The sequence below is a fragment of the Hippocampus zosterae genome, chromosome 15 (genome assembly GCF_025434085.1).
Source record: "Hippocampus zosterae strain Florida chromosome 15, ASM2543408v3, whole genome shotgun sequence".
Classification (NCBI taxonomy): domain Eukaryota; kingdom Metazoa; phylum Chordata; class Actinopteri; order Syngnathiformes; family Syngnathidae; genus Hippocampus; species Hippocampus zosterae.
The window spans coordinates 3933364-3950609 of NC_067465.1; the positions used below are offsets into that span (position 1 = coordinate 3933364).

At 43.3% G+C, this 17246-nt stretch overlaps 2 protein-coding genes across 3 annotated transcripts; both read right to left on the reverse strand.

The window, feature by feature from the left end:
* Positions 1-49: 49 nt before the first annotated feature.
* cdc7 (cell division cycle 7 homolog (S. cerevisiae)) lies at positions 50-4637 on the reverse strand. Of its 2 annotated transcripts, none has more exons than XM_052088175.1 (12): positions 4246-4637; positions 4093-4171; positions 3718-3804; positions 3451-3586; positions 3246-3339; positions 2996-3138; positions 2843-2906; positions 2011-2109; positions 1649-1812; positions 1481-1563; positions 857-1006; positions 50-786 (listed from the first exon to the last, which is right to left on the reverse strand). In XM_052088175.1, exons 2-12 carry the CDS (start codon positions 4169-4171, stop codon positions 425-427), a joined length of 1461 nt encoding a protein of 486 aa, XP_051944135.1. In that variant the 5' UTR covers positions 4246-4637; the 3' UTR covers positions 50-424. The 2 variants fall into 2 exon arrangements, with proteins under 2 accessions (XP_051944135.1, XP_051944134.1); XM_052088174.1 differs by having other exon boundaries at positions 2606-2906.
* Positions 4638-4776: 139 nt separating this feature from the next.
* hfm1 (helicase for meiosis 1) lies at positions 4777-16432 on the reverse strand. The gene is made up of 40 exons (XM_052088225.1): positions 16297-16432; positions 16106-16221; positions 15708-15942; positions 14885-15213; positions 14307-14348; positions 13911-13981; positions 13709-13841; positions 13405-13556; positions 13242-13319; positions 12930-13085; positions 12646-12846; positions 12466-12554; positions 12328-12371; positions 12092-12193; positions 11805-11950; positions 11606-11700; positions 11391-11524; positions 11245-11292; positions 10779-10859; positions 10566-10657; positions 10344-10450; positions 10029-10076; positions 9827-9924; positions 9608-9742; positions 9445-9530; positions 8333-8416; positions 8046-8203; positions 7860-7963; positions 7583-7768; positions 7442-7507; positions 7212-7336; positions 6983-7062; positions 6802-6899; positions 6643-6720; positions 6499-6536; positions 6249-6432; positions 6110-6155; positions 5761-5833; positions 5236-5363; positions 4777-5124 (listed from the first exon to the last, which is right to left on the reverse strand). Exons 1-40 carry the CDS (start codon positions 16374-16376, stop codon positions 5070-5072), a joined length of 4401 nt encoding a protein of 1466 aa, XP_051944185.1. The 5' UTR covers positions 16377-16432; the 3' UTR covers positions 4777-5069.
* Positions 16433-17246: the final 814 nt, after the last annotated feature.

A 17246-nucleotide genomic window follows, 5' to 3' on the forward strand; every position in this document is an offset into this window, starting at 1 on the left:
TTGTAAATGTGTCTCGTCACTGTGCACGCAGGACAATACATAGCACCAATATTGTTTTTTTCCTCTTGTTTTATTAGAGAAGTCCACTAAAAGCCTGATTCTTCTACACCATAGCTGCCACCAAAATTAGAAATCTCCACCTCTCTGACTTTCTGTAACGCTTCCAGTCTCTGCTGAAACCTGCGGATGACACTGTAAACTCAGTGGCTGCTTTCATCTGAGAAAATGTTCAGAATTTATACATTCAGATGGGTTTATCAACAGCAGTACTGGAAGAGTCACAGAAAGGCATTAAGGTTTAGACATGGTCTCGTGAAATTTACCTGAAAACGGTATCCTCCTGAAATGTGACCCCAAAGCCCAATAGCTTGAACGTTTTGTGAATAGTACTAGAACTTGAACGACGGGGCAGGGGCGGGGGGGTTTACAAGTTTTTAAAGAGCGGGTGCTCCAGGGCTTGTGCTGCTGTAACTCTGCTGGCCGGGTTGAGATCCAATAAGTGGTCTAGTAGGTCGTAGGCCTCATCGGGAACTGCGTCCCACCCCCGTTCATCTTGGACCAGGCAGTCGTGACGAGGGGAGGCATTCGGGGTTTGGTCCTGGCTTTTCGGGAGCATTGGAGGAGTCTCACAAGCTCGGTTTTGAGGTTGGTGATCTGGAGCTTTACAATCAAATCTAGTTTTACTGATCGGCTTGACGACTTCATCCGCCCTGCGTCCTCTGAGCATCTCGCAGAGGACTCTGAGGTCCATTCGGGGAAGCTCCCGACTGCACAGCACCGTCTTGCCTGGACAGAGCGGGTGATGATTAACGATGATGGTGGCTCAAGCCGCAATTATAATGGTGTCGAAACGCACCGAACGCCTTGGCTGCTCGTACGGTCTCTCTGGAGCCCCGTATCGTCATGATCTGAGCGAGAGCCACCATGTCGTCGCTGGCTTTGAAGAACGGGTAGCGTCCGCTGAGCAGGGAGAGGAATATCACTCCGGCTGACCACACATCAATGGCTGAGTGCAGGAGGAAACACATTTGTTTAAAATATGCTGGAACCTACCGCTACCATACGGTGGGGGAAATCATCATTTGCGCCACTGACGAAATTTTGCTTGGTTTGTGTCTGTACATCCCCCCCCCCGATACTTATCTTAATGTACCAAATATTTGACATTTTGTTGAAAAATAAAATAAATGGTCTTGAAAAAGTAAAATAATTAGTTTTTAGTTACAAAATACATTTTGGAGCTGCAATTTTAATACACATGCCCAACCTCTGTGTGCCCTGCGATTGGCAACCAGTTCAGGGTGTCCCTCGCCTACTGCCCTAAAACAACTGTAAGAGGCTACAGCACGCCCCGCAACCCTTGTAAGGATAAGCAGCTCAGCTAACGGACAGACGGACGGATGGATGGATGGATGGATACTTGCTTCAACAGGGCTTTGTTCCTATGACTCAATTTCTAATTCCTGTTCAAGAGACCTACCCGTCCCTTGATCCGGGCACTTGGTGAGAACCTCTGGTGCACGGAAACCTGGCGTTCCTGCCCTGGGAGCCACCTGCTGCTTCCTTTGGAGGCACAAGAGGAGCAGGTCACGTGTACTGTATTTGAAAATAAAAAGCACCGTAAAACCGCAAACATTCAGCCCTTTACCTTGACAGGCAAACATTGCAGACGCGGTCCGTCTGGAAGCAGTTACAAGTGAGAGGTTGATGACCGCCTCTCTGAGCTTTCTGACTCCTGACCATGGCTGGTCCCCCTCGGGCCGAAGGGAACCTTGAACTGGAGAGCTCCCCTCTTTTCATGGGTTTTATCAGCTGAAGAAAAGAGTTAAACATGAATATCGCAATGCATGTCGGATTTCGGTTTTAGTTTACAGTGATGTGGAACTTATGCAAAAGTTTCCTTGTTTTTCTTGATTTAAAGATTGACACAATTTTTCCTAATAAGGAAAAAAAATAGCAAAATGATTGAAAATGGATGGATGCTGAAAACGGAGTTAGCAAAAGGCTTACGTGTGTCTTCGTTTCGTGTTCGGTGGCGGCTGAATCGCAGCTGTTCAGGTTCTTCTCGCTAAACACGGGCCTTGGTGCTTTGCGTGAACCGGCTAAATCCTGGAGACAACAAACACTGATGAGATTAGGGGGGGGGGGAATCACTTCAGAAAAACAGGACAATAAATAATCAGAGGGGGGGGGTTTTGGAATCATTCACTCATTCCGTACATTCCCTACGCACTATATGGTAATTAAAAAGGAGGATTAGCTCACTTAGAACAAGGTAAATTTTTAATGTGCTAATATAACAACAGTTGTGTGCTTCACCGTATTTTGTCTGAATATTTTGTTCGTTTCTAGTCAGTTTTCAAGGAGTTGGATGACTGCAGTGTATGATGGTACCAATTTAGAAATCAAGTGAAGCACCTGTGTCAAAATGTCTCAGCAGTTCCTTCAGCCGACAGACAGCTACATTGCGTTTCTAGTGACCATCATTTGTTCACTTCTCTTCAAACATTGTGATACACTGAAGGCACCAAAATAGTGGAAAGGGAGAAAAGACAGCCAGCCCTGCAATCACCAGGAAGGAAAGTGCTCATTTCGGCGCAGACACCTTTGTGTGCTTTGTGTGAGAGGTAGAGGCCTCCGCTGTGCTCGTGACAGATCGTGTTTTTTGGATCCCCGCTTTCCGAGCAGCCGAAGCGGTGGTGGAGGAAGGTAGGTGAGCTGTGGATGGTGGTGGAGGCAGTGACATGGGGGCTGTGTTGGTGGTCTGTGGTCTACGTAGCGCTTTGTCTCGTCTTTCTTTAAAGCCTCCGGCTTTCTGTGCTGACAATTTGTGTCTGACCACCTTGAGCAGCTCAATTTGAGTGTCGGCCGTTCCCTGAGCCAGGCCAAAGTCCACCAGGGCAAAACTGCGCACAGAGATTGTTTAAATGTATTGCAATGAGGCCTTGAGATACAGGTTTACAAGATACGAGTGTTTTGTGTTGTTTCTACTCACGTCTTGGCCTTCCTGTTGTAGAGGAAGTTGTTTGGTTTGATATCTCGATGGATTATACCAAATTGATGGATGTGTCTGAGTGCCTTCAACAGGTGATAGATGTAAAGACGGACCTCTTCAAAGCTCAATGAGCCGATGATGTCCTGGTTGTAACATTTTAATGTCAACGATTTGAAAAGAAACTGTGCTTTTCTGTGAAAAATAAGGGGATTTCAGTGACACCAAACTTTTGAAAGGTATTGTTTCTTACCACGATTGCTTGATGTTCCATATAAGGCATGACAATCACGACTTGATCCTCCTTCCTGAAGCAGTATTCCACACCGATCACATTCTCTCTGCCCCTGCAAAAATAAAGGGGGGTCAAGTCTGTTTTCAAGCAACGGGTAATTAAAACGAATAAAATAAAACGACATGTCAGTGAAAACAGAATCTTCAAATTGAAATAAACAAACCCAGCAACAGTGAGACATTGGAGCTCGGCGGCGATGCGAGTTGGATGGCTGGTTGGGATGAGGTGCTTGAGGGCAAATACCTCTCTGCGACCATCCAGCATCCGAGCCTCACCAAGGTAGACGGAGCTGAATGTCCCTGGTGTACAAGTTATAAAGACACATCAGCAACAGGCCAAATAAAAGTGATAATAGCATTAAAGCAAATTATAAATGTTAATGTACAGTATAAGAAGATACATGACACAAATGATCCAATAAACGGGGCACCTTCTCCGATTTTCTCTATGATACGAAAAGTCTTGGCAAGCTGAGGAACCGCCTTGTAGAGCGCTCCAATGTCCGAATCCACATCCCCTGGAGGAAAACACCAAACATAATTTGTAGGGTTGTGGCAAAAGATTCTTCAGTGAACATTAACGTGCATGTTAATCATGTGTGAGAAAGCCAGAGCACCCGAGGAAAACCCAAACCGGACGTACAAACTCCACACATATCGGAACACATATAAAGGCTAAATTTGTGATTCTAAATTGGTGGGCCAGGGAGCTAGAACCGGGAGCGAGTTAACGTGGAAGCCAGTGGAAGCATATTTCATGGGAGCCTACACCTCCATTGGGTTAAACCTACAACACTTCAGCTCACTTGAGATCTTTTTCTTGTTTCCAGACTTGAGACAGCCGTCCGTTGCAAACGTTTCCGTGCACACGACCGACGAATCCATCTAAGAGTCAGGTAGAGAAAAGTGAGACTCGACATAAGACGACGAACGTAAAATTCAGTAAAAAATAAACTCACCTCATGAGTTCGACGTAAAATGCGGCGTTTTCCAGAGTATACACAAATGTATTATAAACTTTCGAAAGTCTGGAGCGACTAAGTTGACTTATAAAATGTAAGCATAACGCGTGTGAATACAGGAAATATAAAAGTTTCATACGTACGACGGGGGCGACTGCCTTTTCCGCCAACAAAATACCCGCTAAAATGACGTCAAACCAAGGATATCTCGCGATAGACATGACATACCGTGGGAACAGCGGGAGTACGTCATGGCTACGCTCACGCATAAATTAACGAAATTCAGTCCGGGACATTAAAATCATGCTTACTTGGTTCAACATAAAAACGATAAACAGTATAAACAACATTCTAAATTGTTCCACGGTGTGACTGGACGTTCGTCTATGTGTGCCCTTATGAGGATAAGAAGATCAGATAATGGATGATGAGCTTGCCCAGTGAACCCACGATGATTCTGTGGGTTCTGTGGGTGATTTAAAAGTCACTGAAACAAATAATAATACTGTCACAACGTCGTGTCTCTATAAATAAATAGCTTTAATGAAGAAATACATGTTCTCTTCTTCAGGAGCAGACATAAGCGCAAACTTCAATTCAGACCTTAACATTCTTAGCCCTTAGCCTCCTATCAATTTAAACATTCAATCATACCACCCTTTTATTTATATATTAAGTCTGTACTGTCTACCATCACCCGAGGAAACAAATGAACAATGACATATAACACACAAAATTGTATCTGGGGAATCAACAACAACATCCCACAACATCCATCAATGGGAAGGAAATTTTTTTTCCCATTTTCTCATCCAGAAGTTCTAAAATATACCGTCAAATATTCCAAGAAAAGCTTCCTCTTCTTTGCTGTCGGTCCTGAAACATAAGGCAGGCATTCGGCAAAAATCAAATTACCTGGAAATCGTGTTCTAAAATTTGCAAGAAAAACAACTGAAGCTGAAGCGTTGTTATGAAATGAATCTTTACATGCTGTTGTCGCTCGCAATGGTGTCACGCGAGAAGAAATTGAATCTTTGAGTTGGTGGGGCCACACTGCTTGAATTTGTTCTTTCTGGTGATTTTGTTGCAATCCCTGTACCAAACACGCTTGCATCCTGCACATGAAGAAAACGATGAATCGAGTCCACAACATGCCAATTCTGTTTATAGCGAGCAGAATGAAGATGTCATTGAAACGCATACAAATGGTCTTCTTATATTTACAACTGCTTGTAAGTAGATAACAGTACTTCCTGAGTGCCGGAGGTAGCACTGCTCAGATAAAACAATGTTGACATAAAGTGCAATGACCAAATGAAAACTAATAGAATGAACAAAACCAATATGTATGTACAAAATTAGAACAAACAGCTACTGATACTACTGAACTGCATGCGGTATTATTGTTCATCTACACGTGATTCAACGTTAAACAAAATTGAGTGCCCCCTATTCAGTCATCAATATGTCAGAGGCCGTAGTTAGTCTCTCCGCATGTTAACCATCGCATACCTTTGTTTGGCTCGTCTGTCTGGCTGTAAAAGGAGAGGGTTCAGGACTGTTGAGAATATTTTGGGAAATTGACCTGCGGGAAAAAAAACGTGAAAAATAAAAAGTCAACAAAAGTAAAATAAAATAAAAAAAACAAACAAATATAACAAATACACACACACACACACACAATGAATTTTTAACTAAAGTTTCCCCATGAACTGAGCTCTAATTCGATATGGATAATACAATTTGTGACAACATAGATGCAGCTGCACTAAGCCTTGTTAATAGTTTGAATATTTGCCGGTAAAAACAAAACGTAAAGTTACGCATTTGCCGTGCATGTAAGTGATGTTCTTGACCCTACCTCAGTGCCATGGGTGTGGGGTGACATGGCGATTTGGCCACATAACCTGCATATACAAACAGGAATGTCATTCAACTAAGTTTATTAAAAACAAAACAGGAACATCATATGACGGAAACTCACACGTGAAAGAGATTACCTGTTTTGGTGCATTTAGCTGACTGCCTTTGAGTCAGTGATGTGTCACTGGCATGAACCGGTGTCTCCTCATCAAAGTCGCTCCAGTCATCCCAATCGTTTCCGAGGTCAAAGCTAACACTTGGTATTTGGGACAATGCCTCATCGTTGTCGCGTGTGCTCTGATTTGACACTCGCCAGGGTCTCTGTGGGGAAATCCGTGCTTGATGGAGTCATGCTGAGTTCATGTGCGCTTTGGGGATTTTACTCACAGCAGCATGTGATCCGCCATTTCTCCACCCGACAGAAGCTGAATATGAATTAAAACAAATGACAGGCAGAATTAATTTCTCTGTTGGCCTGAAATGTGGAAATGGCCATTTATGAGCTAGAACTTAGTGTTGGGATGGGATGACCTTGGTTGGTAGGAGGAGCAACATTAGCTTGGATTGGCTCCTCCACTGCTGTGTGCATGTCCATAAATAGGACATCATCTAAAGAGGGTGTACATCATATACAAAAAAAAAAAAAAAGGATCGTCACCGAACAAAGACTTTAAGGCGGAGAATTGGTACCGTTGTCAAAGTCATCCATATGGTACGGATACTGCGAAGAACCTTCTGCGGTTTGATCCATCATCACAACGGAAGCGTTGTGGTGGTATGCGTCATCGCTTCAAACAAGAGAGGTGTAACCAGTGAAATTAAACATGGTTTTTAGATTTCATTATTGTTGATTGCTGCACCACGGGATTACCTGGACAAGGTGTGTAATTTCTTAGCTTTGTAGGAAAACTGCTGCATGTTGACATCCACAGAGTGCTCCGTCATTTTCATCTAACGAGTAGATAAACACAAATATTCAAGCGGGACTCAAATCTTAACACCCCCAAATAATCATACATTCTCTGATCAGTATCAATTGCTGTATCCGCTTATGAGCCAGCAAAAATAAGGGATCCTCTGCCATGTTCCTATAATCTCACCTTGAGTCGTTTGACCGGAGTGGGTGCAAGTGTGTCGCACCTGCTCCTCAGGTCGCTCAAATAGGAAGAAAAACATGCAGCTTTGCTTGCCGGCCTCTTGCGGGCCACAGTTACACCAGTTTTACCTTGGAAGCAGATGAGAGATACTCAGTAGAAATTGGAAGACCAAATAATGTTTGTGTCTGTGTGCACAAAGACGGTCTTGTCAAAAGATGACTGATTATATTTACAACAGTCATGGCCGCACTGGTCCTTATTCTTGCAGAGGTGGTTACACTGTCTTTTCTGTCCTCCAACTAATCACATTGAAGTCAATGAAACAGGGGTTACTTTTTGATATTTTCACCAATCCCGACGCTTGGAGTTCGTACCTTGCTCTGTGGAAGATGTTGTGTTCTCCTGAAGAGGTGCAGCTTTGATAGCAGAGTGAGGTTTTGCTCCTGACTGCTGCGGCGTCTCTCCAGCAGAATCACGAGACATGCTGCCCGGGTTATCCGTCTCAAACGAGCGTGCTCCTGCGTAGTATACATTGAATTTCTGCTGGATGTCGAGGCCAACTGTCCAAGAGGGAAAATAGAAAAAAAAAACAATCCGGTCGTTGATTGCACATACTTTGGAACATGATCTTGAAATGAAACATCATTTTACCATATTCCGAGCTGATGAGATTAACACTGATCTCATCTCCCTTCGAGGCCTTCACCACTTCAATCTTCTTTGACCAGCTATTGCTCTTCAGCAGCATCAGGTCACTGGGCAAAAAAAGATCAAGGTTGTTTTATTTTATTTTATTATTATTACACAATCAATATCGGTTTGTCAAACATCCCCTACGTGATTTTTTGCTGGAAGACACAATTGTTGTCGGCGTCTCCGATGACCAGAGAAACGTAGTGATTGCCTGGGGCTGTTCTCTTGGTCAGCAGGAGTTCTCGGTTTTGGAGGTTCACCTTCACCACAATCTCAGCGATATCACAGCCGTACCTCGGCAGCTGCGAAATACAGTCACGACATGAAAGAAAATTGTGAATGATAGACGACTGTAACTCCAAAGAAAACTTGCATTGGATTTTTTCATCGTGCTAAAACTCTTCACAGACCACTCTACCAAAGCCGTTTACCTGTTCCAAGGTGATTGCATACTTTGGGAGGTGCACGACAAATTCCTTGATTTGGTTTCCAAATGGTGGATGTCTGTTGAGAATCTGCAGAAAACATATGTTGTGATATCATTTACGTCACAGTATCAAATATGTATGACTGTGCCAGCCAAATGTCTTGGCTGATGACTAGCTTTGTTTTTTTTCTGACCCTCTTTGACTGCAGTCAATATTACTTGTAAAATGTTAACTACTACCAAAGGACACAGAACTAAATGCAAAACTCTGTGAGTTTGTTTTCACTTTAATTCATACTTCAGGCTTGCTGGAGGTCTGTGTTCTAATTAGTGGTCGACTAGCAATATGCAGTACAGTACAGATCATTACGGCATTGCTAAAAACAAATCTAAGGTTTTTGCAGATAAAAAATATATTCGCCTGCAACTTCGTTAGATATCTTATCAAAAATATTTTTAACAAATTAGCAGAGGATGGTTTCGATCCATCGACCTCTGGGTTATGGGCCCAGCACGCTTCCGCTGCGCCACTCTGCTTTCCGGAAAACGGACGTCAGTCGCCGTCAATTTCTATGATATACGTTACGTGAGCCCAGCGATAAACCTTGCTGAATCAAATGCCCGAAGTTTCTACCCGGGTTCTGCTGTGTACACAAGGAACGTTGGCAGACTCCCATCAGGGGTCGCTATAGTGAATCGCTCGCCTTATTTATTTAATTATTTTTACGCCGGATTTAATTGTTTTTTTTTTACGCCGGATGGACTTCCTGCCGCACAATATTATCCGGAGTTAAGTCCCACATCGTTTTTCTCAATTGTCTGCGTTGTCGCAACATCTGACTAGGAAACGAACTCGAACCCGATTGTCAGTGTCGTGAGATAGGATGTAATGCCAAATGAACAACAAACTATAGTCATCGCACTGTGCTGTGCAGTAAAACAAATTTCTCAAGCAGTAAAAAAAAAAAAAAAATGTCATGGGACCCCACTAAACGGAACAGACCAATTCAGTGAAATTGGACATTGTACTCCACTTACGTTTGCCTGAGTCTGTGAATTTAATAAAACTATCTTGTACCAAAAACAAAACGTGTGTTCTTTAAGAAGAAGACTGACCAGCTCAATCTCCCTCGGGTGGGTTTGCTCTATCTTGCTGAATGTAGTAAGTCCAGCATTCACCATAGCAGTTGACAGAGTTTGGCCTGAAACACGGTATTCAACATTTCACATGGACTGTTTGGCGCAAGTACAATGCGATTTGTTTTTGCGGCAGTCTCACCTATCTTGTCAATCTGTTTAGAGACATACGCAGAGTTCTCCCAGAGTTTTGCTCTGAAACATTTGGCCAAGATCAGGGAGTTGAGCAGAGTACTGAAGCCCATTTTGGAATGCTGATTCAGGTATTCAGAAAGGCCTGGTTGGAGTCAAAACACATTTAAAATTGAAGTCTGTTTTGAAAGCCCAAACACATTTGTCATCTCTGCTTTTGCTGACGTACACTTGCTGATGCGCATGCCGTTCCTGAATATTTTTGCTGTATCCTGTGTGAGGCCAAAATCTTGAAGTGAGATGGACCCCAAATGAGCTTGAATCAAGCTGTAAGGCAATAAAACCACAAGCATGGAAAACAATTCAAAGTAGGTACTCCATTTCCTCTTTATCAGACACAAGTTTGCCAAAGGGAAAATAAAATCACCCACCAGTTCACTTTCATATCATTGCTTTTGATTTTTCCATCCATCGGAAACCTGAGAAATATATGCAAGTTCATCAGACCTAAATTTGAACCTACGTCCCAAAACAAATATCGTCACTATCAGGTGCAAAAAATTATGTCTAAATATGGTCGATTTCATACAGTTAAAAAAATCAATACTATTTGTCTGGCGCCGGGTCATCTGTTATTTCTACAAGTTATTAACCAAAACAAACAAAAAACTGAAAGCGACTATACTGAAATGACGACGCATTAATCAACAGATAACACGATGAATAGTAATTGTGGATGACGAGACCTAATGGTTGTTCTGTTCTTGTCCCGGTTTAAGGTATTCAAGGGCCTCTTCTCGGTCACTCTCAGCTGAATGTCACTGAACTCTTGGCTCTTTGACACCAGCTCAATCTGTTCAATGAGACGTATCAGATTGAGAGCTGAAACAACGGGAATTCAATCCAAGTCAAAATACCCGGCGTGCATTTGGACTGTAACCTCTCGTTAGCTTGCTCGCGTCACCTACTAGGTCAGACAGATTCTCTGTGCCGGATACGTTGCTGAACTGCAGCATGGTGTTGAAGGCAATACAGTACCTTGCCATTAACCGGCCAGCCTCTGAAAACATAACAAAACATTTGGGGCATCCTGAGTAAATTGAAGCCGGAACATCTCAGACAAACACAAATTCATGAAAGAGAAACTCATGTAACAACCTCACCAAAAGGTGCTTTGCTACCTGTGGGTTTAATATTGATGTCCTCATCCATCGTGATCGCATTGATAGAGGACAGAGAGTTGAGGTTCTTCAGACAGAGTTCTAAGATAGCAGAGGAGTCACAAATTTTTACATTAAGATTGGGAGCTCCACCAACTTAACAAAGAATAAAAGATGAGGATTCTGTGAATCTGTTTGAATGTTCTACAGCTATCCAAGCAATGGAGAATTCATCCATCTTTCACCCATTGTCAAAAGTGCCAGTGAGTTGAACCGACGGGCTCGCTGGAGTCCACGTAGAAGATCGAAGCGTGCAAAGTACTGCAAGCAGATCTCCCCACTCGTAAAGTCGGCCCGGGTCAATCACAGATCACAAATGTGAAGTGGGAAATTGGAGACCGCCTTTCGACACGATCGTTTGTGTCCGTGTGTGATGGGGAGGATGTCTCATACCCAAGTGGACATTAAAAATGAAGGAAAAGCCTACCTTGGAGTTTTGACTCAATTCCACATTTGCCGATGGCAGCAGAGAAGCCTGAAAGGGTGATTCACAAATGGCTTTGCATGGGTATTGAAATTAGAACCGCGAGGACCACACTCTCCTCATGGTGAGGCTTTCTAAATCGAGCTAACCATAGTGTTCTGGGTTCTTCAGCGCTCGGATGTACAGGAAGGTGGAGCGTATCCAGTCCAGAGCCATGTTGACATCGCTGATGGTTTGGAGAACTATCTCGGCATTCAGGTGCTCCACCAGGTGACTGTGCAAACTGTCCGAAACATATTTAGTTCTCCGTGCTGTATCAGATTTTCCCTGCCCTGTTTTGACACACTCTGAGAAAATCCAATACCTGCTCTCGATAATCTCATTCCCATTCATGAGTTTCATATGCTTGTCTTTGGTTTGCATCTTGGTCATGATCACTGCAGTGGCAGATGTGTCAAACTAAGACAAGAATATTAAATCATTAGCGAGCAGAATTTTATTTCATGACATTTAAAAAAAAAAAAATCTTACTAGTAAATTTGAGTAACTAATTCTGACATTACCTGTGGTCTTCCAGCCCGGCCAATCATCTGCAGCAGGTCCACCTCACTGTACTCTTCACAGGAGCCTGCGACATACTGCATGGTGGACTTGATCACCACCAGGTGAGCAGGCAGGTTCACTCCCATGGCCAGAGTGCGTGTGGTAACTACGCGTATAAAACACAGATAGACAGACAGACAACCACACAGTACACAAGTATCACCAAAAGTAATGCTACACGGAGCAATTGTCTGAAAATGTGTCCGAAAGATGCACAGGATCATGTGTCACACACAGCCAGTCTTACACAGGACAGGCAGGTCCCCGAGAGTGAAGGCCTTTTCTATCACTTTTCTGTCAGAGGCATCCACTCCGGCGTGGTGGTAACCAACTCCCAGCATCACCAGATCTACACAGCAAATAAAACACCGTTATCAACGTCAATCTGTTCCGCCAGCTTCCCACTGAATTACATTACCACATATTAGCTGAAGCCCACATAATTGTATATGACCCCCCACCCCCCAAAAAAAAAAACCTCACCTTTCAATTTGGAATCCAGAAGAGACTGCGCATAGTTCATCAACCTGCAAGAAGATGAAGAGATGATAGATTCCCAAAGCTTTTTATCTTGAATCTGTTCCATGCAAGAGTTTTTCATTCACGCTGTTGCGTAGACACCTTTGCTTGTGCTCAGGGACCATAACAAAGCGCGCTTCCTTCGCTAAAACGGCAGCTGACTGCTGGGTTCCTTTTCTGGTGGAGCAAAACTTTGGAAGAAGATGATTGTTGGCGCGGGGGTTAGCAAGAACAATACGATTTCAACAAGACTACATGACTTTAGTTTTAGAGTGGACGCACCACTAAAGCGGGCTTGTGGTCAGAGTAAGTCTGTATGATATTGGCCATCTTGTAATTGAGCGATAAGTCGAACTTGAACTCGGTTTGGTTTGGGTTACAGGGGAATCCTAACACCACTTTCCTCAACTTCACTGGGCGGTGGCTCTCATCCAATGCCATATACGAGGCAGGACCCTTCTCATTGGACAGCCAGTCTGCTACCTAAACACAGCGACACAATACAGGGACTAGTAATCAAACTCCGACTTCAGCTACAAATGAGAATCCAATCCCAGTGTCCGTACATCGGAAATATTGGGTATGGTGGCTGACACAGCCACAAATCTCATCGAGATGTCATTGTCTTGATTCTGGATTGTCCTGTAGGCATGTACGGCCTTCATCCTGCTGACCACAACTTCGAGAGTGGCACCACGGGTTGCATCCTTCACGACATGAACCTGGAAGAAAAAAAAAAAAAGATCCTCTTTATCGATTCGATGGAAACATTTGCTTCCTGGGATGCTGGCATTCAGACACTAAAAATGAATATTGTGTGTACCAAAAAGGACGTTTGTGTCACACACTGGGGCTTAATATTTAATAATCGCACTGACCTCATCTATAAGGAAGAGTCTGACCAATTGCAGCAGACAGTTGTCCTTCCACCTCCTGGTCAAGCTGTCCCATTTTTCCTGGAGAAGGAATCGATCGTTATAAGATGGACTCAGAGAAGGACGCCTTTTGCACCATACCCCACCACCCTTTCACTGCACACACCGGAGTGGTCAAGATGATGTGCGAGTCCTGAATTTCAAACAAGTCGTCGATCTCGGTGTCGCCCGTCAACTCCTTGCAGTTCAGCCCCAGAGGAACAAACTTCTTTGTCCAGTTCTCAAAGCACTGACTACAGAGAGCTTTGATGGGGGCCACTGGCAAGCAAAAACAATCAAACATGAAACAGAAACACTGATTGAAATAAATGATCTCTTGAAGCCAATACCGACTGTTTTCTTTCCCCCTCACAATTTGTGTGAATTCTGTTTGACGTGTAAACTTGAAACGGGATCTACCGAAAACTCACTATATACAACTTTGACGCCTCTCCAGGGCTCGGAGGTCTCCATCAACAGGTGAATGATGGCTAATTCAAACAGGACAGTTTTACCAGATCCGGTAGGAGCACATGCCACAAAGTTCTTGTCTGTGTAAAGAATCTGAGATGAACAAATTATAAAAGTTAGTCCTCTCAAACTCGAAAAGGACTCCGTTTAAAGATTGCTTACGTCGTCTAGAGCTTTAGACTGGATGTAGTTGAAAAAGGGGAACTCGCTGAAGACTTGTCGGAACTTAGCTGCTGTTCGCATTGGATCAGGAACTGAAAATGTATTTGTGAAAACCAAGGCATAAAACATTTCATTTTAAAGGCCCTTCAAGGTGATTTCGGAGATTTGTTTCAAAAATACATTCCAGCTTGATGAAGAAAGACTGAGAGTTATGTCGTACTCAGTTGTGGAAATAAAGTGTTAAACTGTTTTTCAACCATTCAGTTTTTGGTCATGGCTAAAATAGCATCACATAACGCATTTTGGAGTTCGGCGTGAGTGTGTCAAATTTAGAAAACATTGATTTCCACTTTACATGGTCTTTTATAATTGTGGTTTACTATAAAAAAAGGATACGGATTTCCGAGACTGGTCGCAAAACGTCAGCTCCTGAAGTCCCTACAAAGCACACAATCCAGCCATTAAAATGTTCTGTACCTTTTCAGTACTTTATTGTATACACTGTATATATTGTGAAATTTTTGTTTGGTGGTGTGTAATGAGATTTTTTGGAAAGTAAATTTATATAAGGTGGGATAGGCTCCGGCACCCCCCGCGAGCATTGTGAGAATAAAGCGGATCAGAAATGGATGGATGGATGGGTATATGTGACAATAAAGTTGTATTTGATACTTGATACTTGATTTGAGGGCTCAATCAAGGTTGGGACACACTGGTAAAAATATTTTCTCCTTCTGCCCGCTGTTCCTTTCTACCACCTGGTGGTTAGCACGGTCACCTACAGCTAGACAGTCAATGGAGGAGCTCACCCCAGTTCACCTCATTGCAACCCAAGCACATTGTGCTAGCTGCTGCCATGGCTGCACATTTGCATGGTGGTTAGCCGCAACCTTATTTTGAGGCTACATAGTGATCAGTCGGAGTGTTCTTCTGAGGTGCGTTTTTTTTTAAAGTGTGTCATTGCAGTGCAGCACCTTGGATGTGGAGCGGCTGGGGCGCGGCGGGTGGAAGCAAGGCTCTCATTGTGCCCTTGTCCTGCCTTTCTACACGGGCCGCCTGCTGGGGGGGATTGACGCTCATTGCAGATGAGACCAGAGGAGGGGGGAGGAGTGAGGCTGGAAGGATTGGGGAAGGAGGAGCGGCTTGGCCAAATGTCACCCTCGGTGGCTGAAAAGGAGGAGGTGCTGTTGCCATGCCAACCGGACTGAGAAAAGGTTGCGGTCCGGATGCTGCGTGACTACGACAGAGGTCGTTTGCGTTTGACGAGTCACCTCCGCACTTCGACACGGGAACCTTGAACAAGCTGTTGGAGGCGGGACCACAGCAGAGCAAAAAAGATGAAGACTTCGCTGCAGTCCAGTGTGGAGGTTATTTTAAAAGTAGGCTTCCAGTAATATTAGTAAGCTGAAGATTGAGCCGCTTCAGGAAATGCACCAATGAAAACACCAAAACACAGTTACAGAATGTAATTAAATTGGTCCAAAAATGATTATTTATTGACTATATATTGTTTAACTATCTCTTCCAGCGACATACGTATAGTGACAGGAGGAACGAATAAAGGCTCTTCCGCCACCATCCTACCACCCCACATCAGCGTTGTTTCAGTTATACGGTGATACCTTGAGATACGATGAGTGACCCAACTAATACGAGATGCCGTTTGGCACATTTTTTTTACTTGAGTAAAACATCGAGTTGTGAGCATTGTATGGCGGCAGGGAGCTCAACTCACTGTGCAACAAAAAGCAGTTTGGCATAGTGAAAAATCCTGAAACAAAGAGGCTTCAGACTTGCCTTCTCTGCAGAGGTGGTCCTTTACGGTCATCCACAGATAAATACTTCATGCAGATGGTTCCTCGATCAGTATCATGCCCACCTTCATCAATGCTAGTCTGACTGGGACCCTGAGAGAGGTCCCTAAGACCTTCACCTCCCCAAAGGCCTTTGGGTCTACAGATGCTGTGGGCGCTGTCATGGATCTCTTCATTTTCCCTCTCAATGAGATTGTTTGACAGTCTTTGTTGGAGACCTGTGAATTTAGAGCTGTTAGAAGAACTGAATTGTACTGCAGTTATTATGTGAATGCTTCTTACAACGGTTTTCATCGCAATCTGTTTTCAAGGCAAAGAGAGAGGGGTTCTTTCTGAGAGTCAAGTGAAAAAGAATACACCCTAATCCAGAAGAGAACATACTGTACAGGGTAGTGAGCGACTCTGCCTCTTCCTGCAAAACCTGAGTGGAGGGAATCTGGGAAAGAGATGGCGGTGCTTCCACTTGCCATGGACTGACCACTCGTTTCAATGGCTTTCTGTTGATTACAAACAAAAATTAAATGAAATAAAAGGTACGAGAGCGAGTTGCAGGGCTTTCTGGTTGTACTCACACTTTGTGGACGATAGGTTTCTCAAAAAAGAGATTGTCCAAGGACAAGGTGCAGTCATCCGAGTCCAGCATCTTATTCATTAGTGCAGTACTTTTCAACCATTGAGCCAAAACGGATTTGATATGAGAAAAATCTCACAGTACACCAAGAGAAATGTCACCAAAATATATATACTGAACACTGAAATAATGATGCTCTTGTCTCAATTTACTGAAAATCTGAGACTGTTTAGTTGAACACAATAGCTATTAGTGTTGTAATGATGAACAGGTGCATCCATAGCTTAACTCAGGGGGCTCCAAGTCTGACCAGCCTGTTTTATGTGTTTCCCTACTCCAACATAACTGATTTAAATGTTCAGCTCCTCTGCAAGATTTACACAAGCCTGTTAAGGATTGCTAATTTGAATGAGGCATGTTGGAGCTAGTCAATCATTTAAAACAGGCTGGATGGCGGCTCCAGGGGACCGGATTTGGAGACCCCTGGGTTAATTGTAGCTTCAGCCATCTAGCATAGTGTAATTATAAGTGCAATTGTCAGAAAGAAAATAATTTACAGGTATATTGATATGCTAAAATTATTGTTTATCTACAGTAAATATTTACACAATGCAAATATTGCGTGTGATTTACTCTGGTGGTGATCTGGGGCTTGTGTTGAGTATGAGGACCCGATTACATTCAACAATATTTGTGTAAATTTGACAGTAAAACGGTCCCTTTTTAAGTTACAATATTTAAATGTTTAAAAATAGCCTCATAATTAGCAGAACTACATAGTTTCATTTTATTTAATCGTAATTTGACATCTGAATCTGTGTGAACAGGTGCTACTTAAATTAGGCGTTACTCTCGCGCCTGTCTTTTCGCACAATGTATTATTCATAAATTAACAACTGTCACTATTTATTTGAATGAGACGTTACACATTTGTAAAATATATTACACAAA